Source organism: Seriola dumerili, unplaced genomic scaffold (genome assembly GCF_002260705.1).
Source record: "Seriola dumerili isolate Sdu_G_001 unplaced genomic scaffold, Sdu_1.0 BDQW01001125.1, whole genome shotgun sequence".
Lineage (NCBI taxonomy): Eukaryota > Metazoa > Chordata > Actinopteri > Carangiformes > Carangidae > Seriola > Seriola dumerili.
In genome coordinates this window covers 673,829-690,587 of record NW_019175380.1, presented here as the reverse complement: position 1 = coordinate 690,587, position 16,759 = coordinate 673,829, and the positions used below count along the sequence as shown (strand labels likewise).

At 41.5% G+C, this 16,759-nt stretch overlaps 1 protein-coding gene across 8 annotated transcripts; it reads right to left on the bottom strand.

Moving 5' to 3' along the window:
• Positions 1-1,256: 1,256 nt before the first annotated feature.
• Positions 1,257-15,638, bottom strand: ddx3x (DEAD-box helicase 3, X-linked). 8 transcript variants are annotated; one of them, XM_022767274.1, is made up of 20 exons: positions 15,316-15,638; positions 13,693-13,741; positions 13,336-13,383; positions 12,503-12,562; positions 8,923-9,096; positions 8,477-8,612; positions 7,471-7,575; positions 7,274-7,373; positions 7,038-7,173; positions 6,784-6,881; positions 6,593-6,691; positions 6,334-6,494; positions 5,885-6,029; positions 5,640-5,784; positions 5,274-5,324; positions 3,739-3,920; positions 2,843-2,960; positions 2,599-2,752; positions 2,024-2,145; positions 1,257-1,813 (listed from the first exon to the last, which is right to left on the bottom strand). In XM_022767274.1, the coding sequence occupies exons 1-20, from the start codon at positions 15,358-15,360 to the stop codon at positions 1,728-1,730; spliced, it is 2,214 nt and encodes a 737-aa protein (XP_022622995.1). In that variant the 5' UTR covers positions 15,361-15,638; the 3' UTR covers positions 1,257-1,727. The 8 variants fall into 8 exon arrangements, with proteins under 8 accessions (XP_022622995.1, XP_022622998.1, XP_022622996.1 ...); XM_022767277.1 differs by having other exon boundaries at positions 8,989-9,096; XM_022767275.1 differs by lacking the exon at positions 5,274-5,324.
• Between the last annotated feature and the right edge of the window lie 1,121 nt (positions 15,639-16,759).

Here is a 16,759-nt window from a genome sequence, read left to right as displayed (position 1 = left end):
TTGGGAGCATTTAAGAGGTGAAACGCCCCTATCTCTCCTCCTCTCGATGGCTGCTCCTCTCTGAGAGGAAAAGCCTGCGCTGGCTTCACGAAGCCACCGATTTTTTTTATTTTTTATTATACATGTCTGAGCAGATGAACTCCCAGAGGGCCTGACAGTACTTTAATGTTCCAGAAAGGAAGTGGACACTCCCCGTCTTTGGCCACCTCCACAGTTACACTACGCAGCAATGGAAACCAAAGCCACCGACGATGGCGGTGCACTGAAAACCGCCCCCCCCCCCTCCCCCCCTTTCCCCCGCGCCTACTCCCTTAGTTCCCCCCTAACCCCAGTGGTCGGAGTGCTGCTCCACCCCCCCTGCTCCGTCCCCTCGCTGTTTTAAATTGATAAACCTCAGTGATCATTCAAATGCCTGTCTCTTAAAGATGAACCATGCCTCCAACGCAGCTTGAAAAGAGAAAACGTTTGTAATTAAGTTAAGCCTGCGACTCAGTTCACGTGTCCTTTCTCCTTGACCAAAAAACAAAACACTTGCAAGCGTAGAATACCATCTGGGCCTCGTGGTTGCCGGTCGATTCAGTAAACACTAACACCCACGCTATGCCCTCCCGATGCTGTGGTCCTTTATGCAGCCATTTTGAACTTCACTTTCAAGATGGCAGGCATTTTTTGTTTTGATACATATTTGTAGAGAAACAATTAAAAAAAAAAAAAAAAAAAAATTTCAATTTTGCACACACCTGCACCAAAAATGTCTCAAGTAAAAATAAACAAAAAACACCGCCCACTTAATGTAGCTAGCACTTGGTAACATACTAGCTGCCATAACACTGTCAAGTCAATTGAAAAATGTGGAGTAACAAGATCCAGCATTGATTATTCTTGCTTATACCTCAGCGATCGTTGGCACTGAGCTTAATGACTTCTGTGTTTCTTAAGATTACAATAGGAATGGCTATTTTAAAGACTACCATATCCATAAAAAGGAGCCTGTCCAGGATAGAGTGAGCAAAAACAGAAAGAAAACAAATGTAACTTTGTCCCTCGGGACCGTGCGGTTGCTTCACAGAGTGGCCCAGTTTGTATTAGATGTAGTAATGGCTCCATTAGCTGTTTGACTATAGAAAAGGCTACATGATGTTCCTGCGATAAATTTGAAGTTCAAATGGAATCATGACTCCGAGAGCCACAATACCCCAGTGTTTGCCAAGGTTTGATTAAGTCCAAGCTTATTTTACCTTTCTAATATATATATATTTTTTTTCACCAAACAAAATAACTGTAAAAACAAATTTAGAGCTCTTGGCCATGTTCATCTGGTGAAATGAAAACATAGATTTCCTGTTTAAATTCAAAAGGCACAGTACATTAACATACAAATGATCCTCAGGTTATTCAATTGGTTTTTTTTTTTCCTTCCACAAAAAGAACAAAAATACTTTTAACGATGAAAAGTCCGAGGTTGCTATCGGACAACGCATGTCAGCATCCATGCTCACTCTGAGGTGTGCGAATCTCTGCGGTCTCCGGTGCGTTGCACGTGCTGGTGACTTTCCTTTTGCGTCGTGCTGCACTTCCTTTTTGAGAGAAGCGAATGGCAGAGAACCAGGGTTGGTAATGTACTGTGTGTCAGTGAAGCTACACAGGGAGGGTTGTTATGGTCTGGCTTAAGTTAACATGTGGTTTCCATTGGGTCGGGTTGGCATGGCAACCTATTCCTTAAGCGACTAGTTGCCCCACCAATCCACACTACCAGAGTGGCTGTAGTTTCCTCCATAGCCGTCATTGCTGTAGAAGTTGCCACCAAAGCCTCCTGTGAATGGAAAGGTCAGAGGTCAGGTGACAGTTGAGATGCTTTTTAAAATTGTTATTCAATACATTTTTATTTTGAAAATACTGATTTTAAATTAAACTGACTGATTGGAACCTGTGGCTTTTATGCAGCAACACGATTCTACAGAGAAGTGTTGACGGTTTCAAATGAACCACAGATAAAAAAGGGCAGAAAATACTGGTTCCTCACCTCCACCAAAGCCACGGTTTCCTCCATGGCCTCCAGGGTTACGTCCTGTGCGGTTGCCACTGAAGTTTCCAGAACCACCGGACGTCTGACGGTAATCTCTGGCTCCGAAACCGCCAGAGAACCTAAATAAGACGAGACAAGACAAGAACGTGTGTTCATTAGAAAAGAAAAATCCTCAGCAGCAAAACAAGTTACAAAAGTTAAAATGTTTTACACGACAAATTCAGGAATCAGCTTATAAAGCCCTGTCTAAGCTGGTAACATGTGGTTTAATAAACATGTAAGATTTTCCAGAGCAGACCTACTTGTTGGCCATGACCCACAATACTTAGTGATGTTGACTGATATAACTTACTGGGTCTATTCGCCTTTATCATTTCCAAACATGGTAATCCAGTCATCGACCACTCCGAGGGAGAGGATATGGTTTATGTTTAAGAGCACATGACAACCTGGTTTGTAAAATGACGTCTAGAACTATCATAAACCTTTAAAAAGCTATAAAGACACTCGGGTGTGGCCTGTATGCCCTGTGAGTTACACCTGACGACAAGGTGGTGTAGTGTGTGACTTACCTCTTTGAGCGTCCGCGGCCTGTGCTCTTGTGCTGGTGCTCGTAGGCCAGGCTCTCAAGCCAGGAGGGAACCTCCTGCTTGGCCTCCACCAAGATGTCCAGCAAATCTTTGGTTATGTTGCTGTTTTTGTCGTTAAAGAACGACGTGGCCAGACCTGCACAAAACAGAACCGGAGTCAGATTATACAGCCACTTAGTTTTTATTAAACATCGAAAATATATATATATAAAAAAAAGATTCATACCGAGGTTGCCCACACGTCCCGTACGGCCAATACGGTGAACGTACTCCTCAATGTCACTGGGCAAATCAAAGTTAATGACGTGCTTCACATTGGAGATGTCCAGACCTCTGGCAGCAACCTGCAGAAGTAGAGGAGGAGGAAAAAGGTTGTTTAAATATCAAGTCAGAGTCAAGGGAGAAAACCACTGGGTTCATTTTGTCCACGTTTTTTTATTATTAAGCTCGAGTTAATTATCAACAGCTACGAAAGTCTGCCAACAATGTCCTTCAGCTGAGCCAAAGCCACAGTTTCCTCTGTGACCCAGTTGGCCTGGTTGTTCTCCAGGGAATTTCCAAAATGTCAAAGAGACTTTGTAAACTCAACATTTGGTTTCCTCCTCTTTGCCATTTAACAGACACAGTAACAGTCAGTTTAAATAATTAAATTAGATTAGATAATTAACCAACGTGGATCTAAAATGGAAACCGCTCATTCCTGGGTTTGATACTGTAAATTTCACATTAATCAAAAGGTACATTTAGCAAACTGAAGCAAATGTTTCCATTTACCCAAGAGGAAAAACATGTGGCTCCCATTTTTTTTAAAAAATATCTTAAGAGTTAGCTAAAACTCACATGAAAGATTTTGTAAATTAAATCTTTTAATCTTCATCTTGGAGAAATGATTCTAAATCAGATCTGATCCAGTGTTTAATGCCCAAAAGTGGTCTAAGCAGGTGCCCCATGTGTAGAGGCTACAGGCCTCGCTGCAGTTGGCCCTGGTTCGAGTCCCGCATCTGACGGCCTGCCTCCCCATTTCCTGTCTCTCTACTGTGCCATGAATAAAGGCATAGAAAAGCCCAAAATATATATATATATATAAAAAAAAAAAAGTTGTATGATAGTCGTGTCACTTACAGCTGTAGCCACCAAGATGGGGCAGCGTCCAGAGCGGAACTGGTGCAGAGCTTCCTCTCTGTCTCTCTGGGATCGATCTCCGTGGATGCTGGTGCAGGCGTAGCCCTCGTGGTAGAGGAAGTCTTCAAGAGCGTCGGCTCCTTTCTTGGTTTCCACGAACACCAGAGTCAACGAGTCTTTACCTGTGCAACCGCAAACAAAAGATGATGAGACCAAAGAGGACGAGGGCAGGATCAAGAGAATGAAAAATAAATAAATAAAAATAAATAAATAAATAAAAAAAAGAGGAAAAGAAGGTGGAAAGAAATCTTTGATAACTGGGAACGGGGCTATAGATGGATATTTGAACCAAAAAGATGGGAACTTACAACTGTCATACTGAAAAAGTTGCAAGTTTATGAAGTAAAAAGAAAATCAAACAACCAACATGAAAACTCAGAGATGGAGACAGGGGCTGCATAAGAAGCTTTTCATTTACTGACAACCCTGGCTTCAGTTTTTCTGCTGGAGATGAGATGAATAACTTAAAAATCTGAATTGTTAAATATTAAATTACAATCTAGAAATATGGCATTAATGGCTATTGGAATAAAAGCTTGATAATAAAAATGGCTGAGGAGTGATGGGGAAGGACAGGTCGCATCATTCACAGCTAACCCTGTCACTGTTTTACCAACGCACTCTGGCACAAGCCCGGAAAAACAAAGCTACATCCGTCAAAGCTCCATCCTCTCCATTATTAATTAAGCCTGTGAGTTCTTTAAAAACAAAGCCCGGATCCGGCCAATCAGACAAGCTAAATTTTCGAGGTGGTAACTGGCCACCTACTTCGCCATTTCCATGCAGTTGACCCCTCTCCCCCAAGCCTCTTCACCTTGGTTGAATAACGGCCAATTGTGACTTTTTAAATGAGGCTGTCCGTGACATATATTACACATCAGTTTGCTTTTTATAGTGGCAGCTGCACCGGTTACCGTGGAAACAGCACAAAAAGCAATGTGTGTCGTTTCTTTGGAGGTAAAGTCAAGTTACAGAACACAGGTCTTTCTACATAATTCAACTAAAATAAAAAATAATCAAAAAAAAAAAAAGGAGTGGAATTTATTAGAGCGGTTTAAACTAAGATCTACAGAACCTTGTTGTTGTCGTCGTATGTTCACTGAACAGGTTGGTGCCATTAGACCTGCCACAGCCATCTGACTCATATGGAAGCTGAGAGCTCTTTCTATGACAACCGGCCAACACGACCATGTCGAGCCAGCTGACATTAGCGCCGGTGTTGAAAACACACTGCAGCGCTACAAAAGGAACTCCCTTTTCACTAGGTCTATTTGGTGCGAGGCGAAAACATTGTCGTTGATCCTACAAGCTCTTATTGGAAATGGAAGAAAATGAAAAAAACAAAAACAAAAACAATAAAAAACAGAACTGAGGCAGCATGTCAAGCGGGGGGGAGCGGAGGGACAGGATGAGCTGTGGGATGTGATGTTTCTGGCTTGTGGGTCAGAGTGAAGTTATGGTATGTTCACACTTACCCGGTTTCTCTGGGGCCTCTGTCACATTTTCCTGAACCTCACTGGGAATAACTAAGATAAAACCAAACCGGCCAGTAAACGTAAGGCTGCTCAGTACACAACTTTCACAGCTTTAGATCATCATGAGAAGCAAACCCCCTTAAAAAAACACGGCATGTGATGTCAGTGCCTCCTCACCCCTGCATCACACTGTTTTTAAATCTTATCTTTCTATAACGAACAACATTTGTTAGCAGAGATGTAGCAAAGTCAATATTAGCTTGATATGGGGCAGACTGACAAACACAGGATGATGGGTTAGAGCCCAATGTGACATTCATGGGAGGAAAAAAAACAAACACTGATTTTTGTGTTTGCATTTCTCACCTGTGGCATTGAGCAGGTCGAGGAGGAAGGACCTCTTGTCTGTCTCCTCCACCCAGACCACTTTCTGGGTGATATTTTCTGAAGTGGAACCGACGCGTCCCACTGCCAGGAAAATGTAATCCTCCAGGAAATCACGAGCCAGGATCTACGCAAACAAAACGAAACGACACGAAACAGATAAGTACGCAGATATTTGTCACGTGAAGCAAGACTCTACAAACGTGTTGTGACAGCCTCATACACACCTGGATCTCCTTGGGGAAAGTGGCACTGAACATCATGGTCTGACGAATGCCTTTAGGCGGCATCGTATCCTGCTCCACGATGCGTCTGATCTGGGGCTCAAAACCCATGTCCAACATGCGGTCAGCCTCATCCAGGACCAAGTAGCTGCACAGACACATTTCATTTAAAAAAACTGACAAGAGCTGAAACAATATATTGATTTATCGACTATTTTGATAATCTGTTGTTTCAGTTGTGTTCACGGTTCTCAGGTGTGCAGGTTTATTGTGTTTGTTGTATGTCAATGTGAAACAAGTATCTCTGGGTTTTTGGGAAAATAATTATAAAAATAAAAATTATGGGAAAATAATATATTAATATTAAAGCCCTAAAAATGACAAAAATAAATACTGGAGTCGGTCAATTTTTTATTTTTAACAATCTGAGTGGACCCCTGTGTTATACTGACTTGCAATAGTCCAGACCGATCTTGCCCCTCTCCATCATGTCAACCAGACGTCCAGGTGTGGCCACGAGCAGGTGACAGCCTCTCTCCAAGTCCCTGATTTGCTGACCGATATCAGCTCCTCCGTACACCACGCAGGGACGCACACGAGAGCGATAGGCAAACTAGAAAGATGGAAAAAGAGGAAACGATTAAGCTTCAAGAAGTTTCATTTGATGTAGGGTTGGGGTTAGACGTTGCCAGCTGGATTCTTGGAGCTCACCTTCCTCGCCTCATCGTAGATCTGCAGGGCCAGTTCTCTGGTGGGAGCCAGAACCAGGGAGATTGGGTACTGTTTACGTCTGCCGTACCTTCCGTTCTCCTGAGGATGGAAGAAATAATGTTTATAGGAACACGTCGAATGGTAACGCAGAATATGTTTAATTACTGTGCCTTCTCTCTTTTCCCCAGTACCTGTCCGTTGTTCTTGGCTGCCTGCAGAGCATCTCCTGGGCCCTCAGTGTAGATCTGACTCAGCACTGGCAGCAAGAAGGCAGCGGTCTTACCAGAGCCTGAAACACAGCAGGGATCAGACACACACTGTTTACAAGATCTAAAACTTAAGGCACACACTGAATGATCCATCAACCCATACTTTCTATTTTAAAAAGATCTGATCTACTTAAAGCTGCCATGTAAACACATTGAGAGTAAGTAGAAAGACTTACCAGTCTGGGCGCAGGCCATCAGGTCTCTCTTAGACTTGATGATGGGGATCGCATGCTTCTGGACTGGGGTGGGGCGAGTGTAGCGACTCAGGGTGATGTTCCCCATGACGATCTCCCCCATGTCCACGTCATGGAACTACAGAATAACCACACGCACCATCAGTATGAGACACAAACTGTCCTGTTACGTCTTTAAAAATGTTAAAATGGTACATTCAGAATGAGTAGAGACTTACACTTTCAATGTGGGGCGGGCAGTTGCTTCCAGTGGCCTCAACAGGGATATCATCGTATTTCTCAAAGTTTATCCCAGTGTTGCTTCCAGAGAAAAGCTCGCTAGAAAACGAGGGTTGAAAAGTTTAGCTGAAATGCAGACACAAGATGGCCGACAGTTTAGTTTTGTTGTAATTTTTGTGAGTAGAATCGGTCTTACTGTTCCAGGCGCTCATTGGGAGCAGTGGGCTTGGACCAATCGTCGTCTCTGGAGTCCTCCACCCAGCGGCTGTTTCCTCCGCCCGCAAAACCCCCGCGCTCATATCTGCGCACAATAACATGAGTCTGTAAGCCACGTTTCATTCCAAAAAGCGGCAAACTATGCCAGGCAGATGTCTGAAATAGCTGCAGCAAGCTAACAGCTAAACTGAATAAGCTAGTAACTCAGCAGATAGCTACATATTTCAGGAGAAATCTGTAAAATGTGGATACAAGTGCTAAACTTGGCACAAATCCCCCTTGGGTATTTCTCTTTTCATAAAACACGTTTTAGATAATTCAAGATAGCCGCCATTTCCAAGATGGCTGACATTTCTGGCAAGGTAATGTCTTTTTGCACTAAATTCATCCACAATTTTACTATATTAATGATCTAGATGTCAAACCAAACATTTTACCAATGTATAAGGTGAAATATACAAAGAAAGAAAAAGAAAAACCTGTGACCATTTTAAGTTTACCGACATTTTACAAATTAAAAGTCCCATTGAATTAGAACAATCATAGCGAGGTACAGGAAAGTGTCACAAATACATTTTACTCAAAATATTTAACTGGCATTAGGAATCAACATCCTCACAGTTGAAAACATAAGATTAAATTGCAATTCCCAAATCATCCAATTCTGTCCAATGGGTAGAACTATGTAATTATGTAAAATATGTGTATTTCATATGCCAGAAATGGCATCCATTTAGGAAAATAGTGGCCTTTTGAAATTTCAAGTAATGGGATTTTTCAACTAAATGGCCTCAGAGGGATAAACACACCAATTTTATTCCTTGTATCCACATTTGAAAGATTACTACATTTACCTGAGGCACTACTGGTTAGTAAAAAATAAAGCAATGGAAATGTTCACTATCACAAAATAAAGACACCATTAAGATGTTGTATTAAAACAAACAAAGCACTGTATATTATTAAACGTGACAGTGTTTACAGACCTTCCTCTTGAGCCTGCCCCACGGTCATTGAAGAAGGTCGACTTGGACCTATCATTTCGTCCCCCAAAGCTGTTGTAGGCAGCGTCTCTGGGAGCTCCTCCCCAGTTGCCGTCTTTGTTGTCGTAATTGCCAAAACCTAGAATGAACAGATAAATACTGTCATTGATATTATTGGAGTTTTTTTTTTTGCAAAGCTGCGAGAAGTCATCACGTTCTTACCAAAGGCGGAACATGGTCTTTCCTTTTTTTAAAGAAAAATGCCATTAGCCGTTTTAAAAATCACCATGTTATTTCATCCTAAATTAAACCCAGTAACAGGACTCTGATATATTATAACTGCATGGATAAACAAGGGTGGGGGAGGGTTGAGTTAACATCTAAAAACTACACTGTCACCACTCTATAGCTAGAGGCAGATATTTTAAGGCACGATAGGATTTCCCCACCTGCATTTTGTAATGGTTGATTAAACGAGCCTCCACCCCTGTTACCACGGTAGGCACCACGCCCACCTCTATCATTGCGAGGGGGTCCACGCCCTCCGAAGCTCCCGTTGGAGCGGTTGTCGTGGTAACCATTCACAAATCCATTGCTGCGTCCGCCGTCCCATCCAGGTGAGTCTTCACGAGGAGACAAAAGGACATGTAGAATGAGAGGCTTGCCAGGAGAAAACTCTGAACATATTAGTGTCAGTAAGCAAGTAGAAATCTGACTGTGCTTATAGAGTCTTTGCGTGCTGACCTGCGTTCAGCCTAATTCACTAACAGGTGGGATACAAGCAGCTTTATAATAATAGACTAGAAACTGGACTGAAATATGCTGCAACAACAGTTGTGTCATGGGTCGAGTTAATGTCGTCAAGTGGGGGAAAAGTGAAAAGCAAGTTCTACATCTGAATAAGAGAATGGATGCAGAGAAATCAAAGCACTGTGAAATATCTAACTTTTTAAAGAAGACACTGGCTTTGTTAGAAGGATGACTTCTCTGTACCAAGACACCTACTGAGCCCTGCCTCTGCCTGTATGGGACATTTACCACAACGATCTGCCCAGCTTTGGACACTGGCTGTGTCATCGTTCCCATCGGAGGCCACACTGTTATCAGTGCAGGCTGAGGACGAGGCTGATGGGAAGGGGGGGGAGGGACAACAGACAGTTAGCACCGCCAAGGTGAGGCTTGCTACGTAGCTGATGCTTTGCCACAACAGCATCAAGGGGAAGAGCGGCTGCACAGATCTAGTCTCAGATTCGTCTTTGCTTTGAATGAGAGTTGGTTCAGCCAAATGGGGGCTGATTCTAGATCTGTGGCGAAAATCATAACTCGTACCTGTCGGCTAACAGGTAACTGCATCCACCATGATGCCCCCCTTCAAGTAAGCACAAGGAAAAGCCTTGTAATGCTTCACACAGGCACACACTGATCTATGTGCTGCACACCAGCCCACAGCTCGGACAAGTTAAGATGTCCCATGGTTTTTTTGTCTCCGATATCGTTCTGAGTAAATAAATTCAGAGGAAATGCAAAACGCATACTGTCCAGTATTTTCTGAACAAGCTCACAACTTAGTGTGCCCATGGTGACAAGATAAGGATGTTGGTCAGTTCAGTGAGTAATTAGGGTCTCAGACAAATCTGGTTTGCAATCAAGAGAGGGAAGTTAAAGTAATTATCTCTATTTCAGAAATGTGGCGTTCAGACATCTTCCCAGTTTCACTGTCGCTTCCAACCGTTTGCTCAATTTACCACACTGAACTTTTTAAAAAGTAAAGTTCAAATGTATTTTGTAATTTTTTAAATTACTACAAAAATAGCAATAGGATTTGTGGTAGAATTTAGTCACTCAGACTTGTATCAAACAAAAATGATGCATGTGCCCCCAGAGCACACCATGCAGCAGTGTCTGAGCCTAACGTTCTGCAACAGCAATGCAGATAACTTCAGTTCACGTCAGACCACCAAATACAAACAAGGCTAAATAACAAAACAATGCGAACTGCATCTTGATCAAAAAGCTCGCTCTTAAAAATCAAGTAAAAATGCTGTAGTAGCCAGGAGTGATGCATCATGGCTAACAAACATGAAAGCTGTAGTAGAGAAACAATTCCCCAATTCCAAGCAATGCTGAGTTCTCCAGATTTGTTATGCAAGCTGTGATATTTAAATAATGAGGAAATAACTGACACATTTCACAACCACTACATGTATAGCCATCTTAATTTTTGGTAAAAACAAAAAAACATTAGTATGACCCTGTAATTGCTGATTTTGAAAAGACTAAAAAAGCCAAGACAGTTTGGGAATTTCAATCCTTCGAAGTACGGGCTACAGTGATTCAGTGAATCCCACGTCTCTTGGAAAAGGAGAATACATCCCCTCCTACAGTCTGACATAGTTCAGTCCTGATGCACCCCCTCCCCTAACCTTGATCATGCCACAAGGTCTGCCAGACTGCAGACTCTACAGATGCTTGTGCAGCAACCCAAGCCTGCTCAACTTCAAAAAGACCACATGTTGCCATGGTAAAAATTATCTTTGATAACCTGCCCGCCTCAAAGAGAACAATTCCCTTACATTATCATCCATTAAATGCCGAGTACATGCCAGCTAAGGATTGTTCTACTGATCGTTCAGTCTCAAATGCCAAAGAAAAAGGCCAAGGAGAAGCAGTCTACTTTGAAATAACCTCAGAGAAACAAAGATCCCTTTCAGACAGAAGCTACAGGTAAGGAGTATTCAGTCCTGTGCCAAGGAGCGGCGAGTGTTTGCAGGTTTCTCTTCCACCGATACATTTAAATGTTATTTCAACTTCACACCAGAGAGAAGTATTTTTTAAAAGGAGTGGTCAGTTGTTGGAAGAAAAGCCTGCACACACAGCAGTGTTCATTAATCCCACTTAGTATGTCGTAGGCAGACAAAAGGCCCCAAGGTCTGTAAAGGACTTGAAAGAAGAACAGAGAGTCGTTGTTAATGAGTGGGATTGAATGATGCCAGTGCAGCAATGCACTCGAAAGCTCAGTCTCTCTGCAAAATAAAATCCCAGCTTTGATTTCATGACTGTGACTCAGATGTTAAAATGGTATAAAAATGGCTGGACAATGTAATAAGTGAACAGGTCTTAGATCATTGTTTCACAGATAGAGTCTCGTTATTAGTAAGACAGTCACACTAGTGATGCAGTGCAGAGTCTTTAAAAAAAGGCACCATCACCATGCATCATAAGCAACTTCACTTGCAAGCTGTGACAAACGCTGTGTTAGGCCAAGATTTCTGCTGCATTTTCTTTTTCAAGTGACCAAGGGCACGATCTGATTACGCCCCAGTGTTCAGCTTTATACACTATGAAAACTCTGCCAACAAGTAGATGGCATGGCATGCAGGTAGAGGTCAAGGTATACCACATCTGTTTCGCCAACCCCCACTGTAGGCATGGTAAAAGGCAAGCTCTTGAGAGGCCAGTCTTGGGTAACCTGAGCAAAGGTAGGGAAGCAGGCTATAAAAAGACTCACCCATGATTACTGGCTCATGCAGTATGAGTGTTGGGCTCGACTTAACACTAATAGTTACCAATCTTACAGTCATCCCATCCTGAAGTATAGTTATTTCTGTGCCTTTGCTGACACTCTGCCTGCCATGGTTGTGGGCACTGCTTAGAAGAAACTTGGGGGGGGGACACACAGTGCAGGTGAAATATAGGGGGAAAAGTCATTTTAAATGAAGCTATCATATGCCTCAAGAGATTAAAAACTCAACTCACTGTGGTAAAGAAGAGCATTAACCCATCAACCTTAATGTTACGTCTAATTTGCCCTTTACCTATAAGATGTTTCTCATTTTAAAGTGCAAGCATCCCGGCAGAGAGAAGCACATCAATTAATCATGGGCCCATCATTAAGTTTTACTGTGTATGTATATAGGTCTGACCTAACCCTCTCCCCCTTCGCACTGGCTTTGCTGGTGTGTAAAATGGCTATTTCATGCATCTGGAAATGCAGGTTGCCCTCAGCGAAAGCAGACAGAAGGGACTTACAGAGATTTACTGGTGCCACTGAATAACCGCACTGTCTACCAGCGGAATAAGCATTTCCTGCTGTGGAATAAGAAAACAGTAAAACGAGAAAAAACGTCAAGTGTGCAATGACACAGAACCATGTTTCCAAGTTTTTTTTTTTTAATATTTAATTACCTGACTTAATGTCAGGCACAACATGTGTCTTGATTTAAAGCCTTTAAGAGGCTAAACAAGTACAGGAAGAAAAAAAACAACTTACAACTACCTCACAACCACCTCAACCTAGCTACAAAAACATTGTTAAAAGTCTACAGATGATAAAAACCACCAGCCCACCCACCCTCCACATTTCCCTTTATCAGAGCAGCCAATAGCTAGCACTCCTCTTTTTTCACGTGAGACAGGAAAAAGATTACCTATGAAATTAGTTACTGAAATGTCAAACTGAGTTAGAGAGGTTTGAAATTTGCCCCATTCTCTTACTTATGAGCAGTCCGGGGCGAGAATTCGAGACTATGGCCGTTTTTGCAGTCCCACTTGCCCTACTTTATCCGTGCCAAAATAAGCTATCGTGCACAGACACAGAAAGCCCTTTTGACACGGCTTTCTTTCCTCATTCTGTACACATGTTAAAAATAAGACAAGTGTCCTCAACGGTCCTGATGGTCTGAAGTGCGGCAGAACCAGAAATAAATATTGTCTAGTTGACGCCTCACCAATAAAAGTTTTTTTCTCAATTGTGCTTGCTTTTACCATGCTCTGATGGGGTTTTATCATCAAGAACACCACAAGTCAAACCTGTGTTGAGGGTCCAACTGTGGCTCAGCAGGTGACTGTTACACTCAACTCACCATTTTTGGAAGCATCTTTGTTCCTCAAGTGAGGTGGAATGTAACGCCCTAGATGGAGGGGGAAAGAAAACAGTTAAACACTAATTTATTTAAGACTAAGCTATGAATACATATACAAAAAAACACTGTTACGATAGAGTATTTATAATCAACTCTAAAGACCTTCCAATAAAACTGTCCAGTTTTCCTCAAAAGATAAAAACACACTACAATAAAGAATATCCTTGCTTGTTTTGTAAAAATTCATGTTGCAATTGTACATTCGTAACTTGGATGTAATCAATACCCCACATTATTTATTAAAAAAAAAATTCATGAGATTTTACATTGACATGTTAAGTCTGCTGTATTACTTACTGCCAGTTCCTCCGCCTTGTCCGTCAGAGTTCAAGTCTAGGGCAGCAAGCTGAAAGAAAAAAAATTTAATTGAAAATCAGGTGGTCATTCAACTAAAAGTCTGGTAAAAACACAGTACTATGTCTTTGAAATAACAATTTTAAGCAATTATCCAACTACAGCCGCATCGATTAATCTCAACTAATTTGTTGCTCGACAGAAAAATAATCTGCTATAATGTTTAGAACGAATAAATAATAGTCTTTAGTTAATTTTAAGCAAAAATGACAAATATTTGCTGGTTCCATTTTGTCAAATGTGAGGGTTTGAAGCTTTATCTTTGTTCTAAATGACAGTAAACTGAGCATCTTTTGGTTTGAGGCTGTTGGTCAAACAAAAACAATACCTTGCACTGTGGGAAATTATAATAATTCTTATATATTATGGACAAAAGGAAGAATAAAAATAACTCAGATTAAAGGATGGGTTCACAACTGTTCCAGATCCATCTTGAAACAGGGTTGGCTTGCTGTATTCATTCCCAAAGTTCATCCTGGGACATTTAGAGATTGATTCTTAATGCATTTTGATGGCGGACTAAATCCACAGTCCTCATTCTGAATATGTGAAACAAAAAGGAGGAAATTTTGCACTAATAAGATTTTAACTTTGGCTGATATCCACTTGGTTTGTCTAATGGAGACTAATGAAGCCTCATATAAGTGTCACATAAACTTTGGTAAATATAGAGGCCTGAATTTTCCCATCACCTCCATTACAAACGCAGGAAGAACTACCACAGCAAGTAAAACTCATTTCAATATTCATATGCACCCTCTTAATATTTTAGGGCATTATTAAAAGTTGTGAACCTATCCGTTAATTAATAATGGAAATCAATAGTTACAGAGCTACTATTCAATATCTTAGTTGGACAGTTGGACATGGACTGAGCGAATGTACAAAACATGATCAGACTCCTATAATTTTGCTCATTAAAACTGGCCTGGTTTATTCATCAAGCGACATGGAAAGCATGGCACAACCATTAAACAGGAAAACACTGACAAATTAAAATGACAAAAAAAAAATAAATAAATAAAATAATCTTTAACACTTGCAGTCAATAACCGTATACAAAGGTATGCTTCCTGAACGATTTATAAAGTTGAGAGAATTGCATTACAGAAAGGTTAATGGTCGCTATAAACCGTTGCCAACATTTTTTCCTGCGCCACGTTTCAGGTTGAGAAGGCCCAACATTAGCCGGGCTAACTTCGTAGGATACCGGCCGGGTCGCAAATGTTGGTTAACCCTCATAAATTTCCATTAATTGCAGTAACATTTCACAAGACGCGAATGACGTGTTATATTTAATTGTGTTTAAAGTCGCTCTTAACCATTTAAAAGAGTGGGACACGCAGTTAAAAAAGCTTGTTAGTTCGGTTTTCTGGCACAACGTAGTGACGAGCTCCGCCATCACAATCTTCTCTACGGCGACATCACCACCTCCATTTTACCCAGCCGCAGCGTTAGCTTAGCTCGCGGCTAGCTACTCTTTCCCTGACGAAACTACATGTGCGTAACGGAAAAAAAATCATCACATTTCTATGAGGAAAAAACAAACAAGTTAGAAGTACTTACCTGCTGATCTAGACCGTGTGGATTATCAATGACCACATGACTCATAACTAAAGAGAGTAGTGGGGGATTATTTCTGAAGAGAAAGGATTTTCTTTGTTAGCACGACCGGCTATCCTGTACGTTAACTTAGCTTTCCTTTTTCTGTATAAATTTACGACCTTGAGCCAACGGTTACTTATAAAGTTAGACGATTACGTTTACTTTAAATAAATAAAACTACGTTGTTTGTTATAAATATAAATGCCGTTCAAGTTTCCAAATGAAATGATGGCTGTGGCGCTGTTGAACAGATACCCCCTCCCGGCAGGCTTGACCGTGGTGGAATGAGACACCGAGCGCTCAGGTAGCGCGAGATATCGTCTCTGTAACCTCAGGCCAGCGGGTTGTTGGACGAAATATCGCGATGTTTCTACACGCCTCGGATTGGTTTCGCCATCAGCGGTATAAGCAGACACATGAAACCGTTCATTAAGGTTGTGTCATTACCGTAATGCATAACAGTGTGTCTTTAAAAGACCAGGAAGCGAAACTTAGATATGTTTATGGTTGTAAGAAGGAAAAAAACAAACAAACAAATAAAGAGGCAAAACAAGCGCAAAGAAACAGAAAAGACCTGCAAAAGAGATGCAAAATGACACTAAAGTGATGCAAACTTACCACAAATCGACTACAAAGACAAACAAAACAACTACAAAATGCAAAACGACATCAAAGAGATGAAAAATTACCACAAAGAGTCACAAACCTGCTACAAGGAGACACAAAATGACCACGGAGAGATGCAGAAGGTAAAACAAAAAGATGCAAAATAAAAATATGCACAATCACTACTATAAGAGGTAAAGTGACCCCATAGAGACACAAAAAGACGACTAAAGTAGAACTCCATAAAGATATGTAATGCAAAATGACAACAACGTGATACCAACAACCAAAAGTTTGGGTATTTTGCTTTTATATAGGAGCCATAGTGGGACTTTTACAGAACATGTGTCCAGGCTTTCATTGTCTCATACTCTGTCCACGACAAGGATACAGATCAGAGAGGCCTATATGTTGTATATATATATATATATATATATATATATATATATATACTATTCTATATATATTGTATATATACTGTATATTTACAAAAAGGTTTCCCCAAGTTGCTCAAAATGGGACATGTGACATCTGGAGTGGCTGGCCATCATATGGTTTCAAATGTCTTTCTAAGGTCAGGAGGGTCAAGCATAAGCTCAGCCAAAGCCTTCCCCCACCCCCCTTCTCTTCCACTCACCCCCCTCCTCTCTCTCTCTGTCTTTTCTCTAGCAGTGCGCCTTCTGTTCAGAGTACAGTCCAGCCTGTGAGGCCTGCTCTCGTCATTTATCCCCTGCTGTACGCTGCAGCAGGAGAGTGAGGGCTGAGGGGACCATATGTTGCTGGGATAAGGTACACCAGA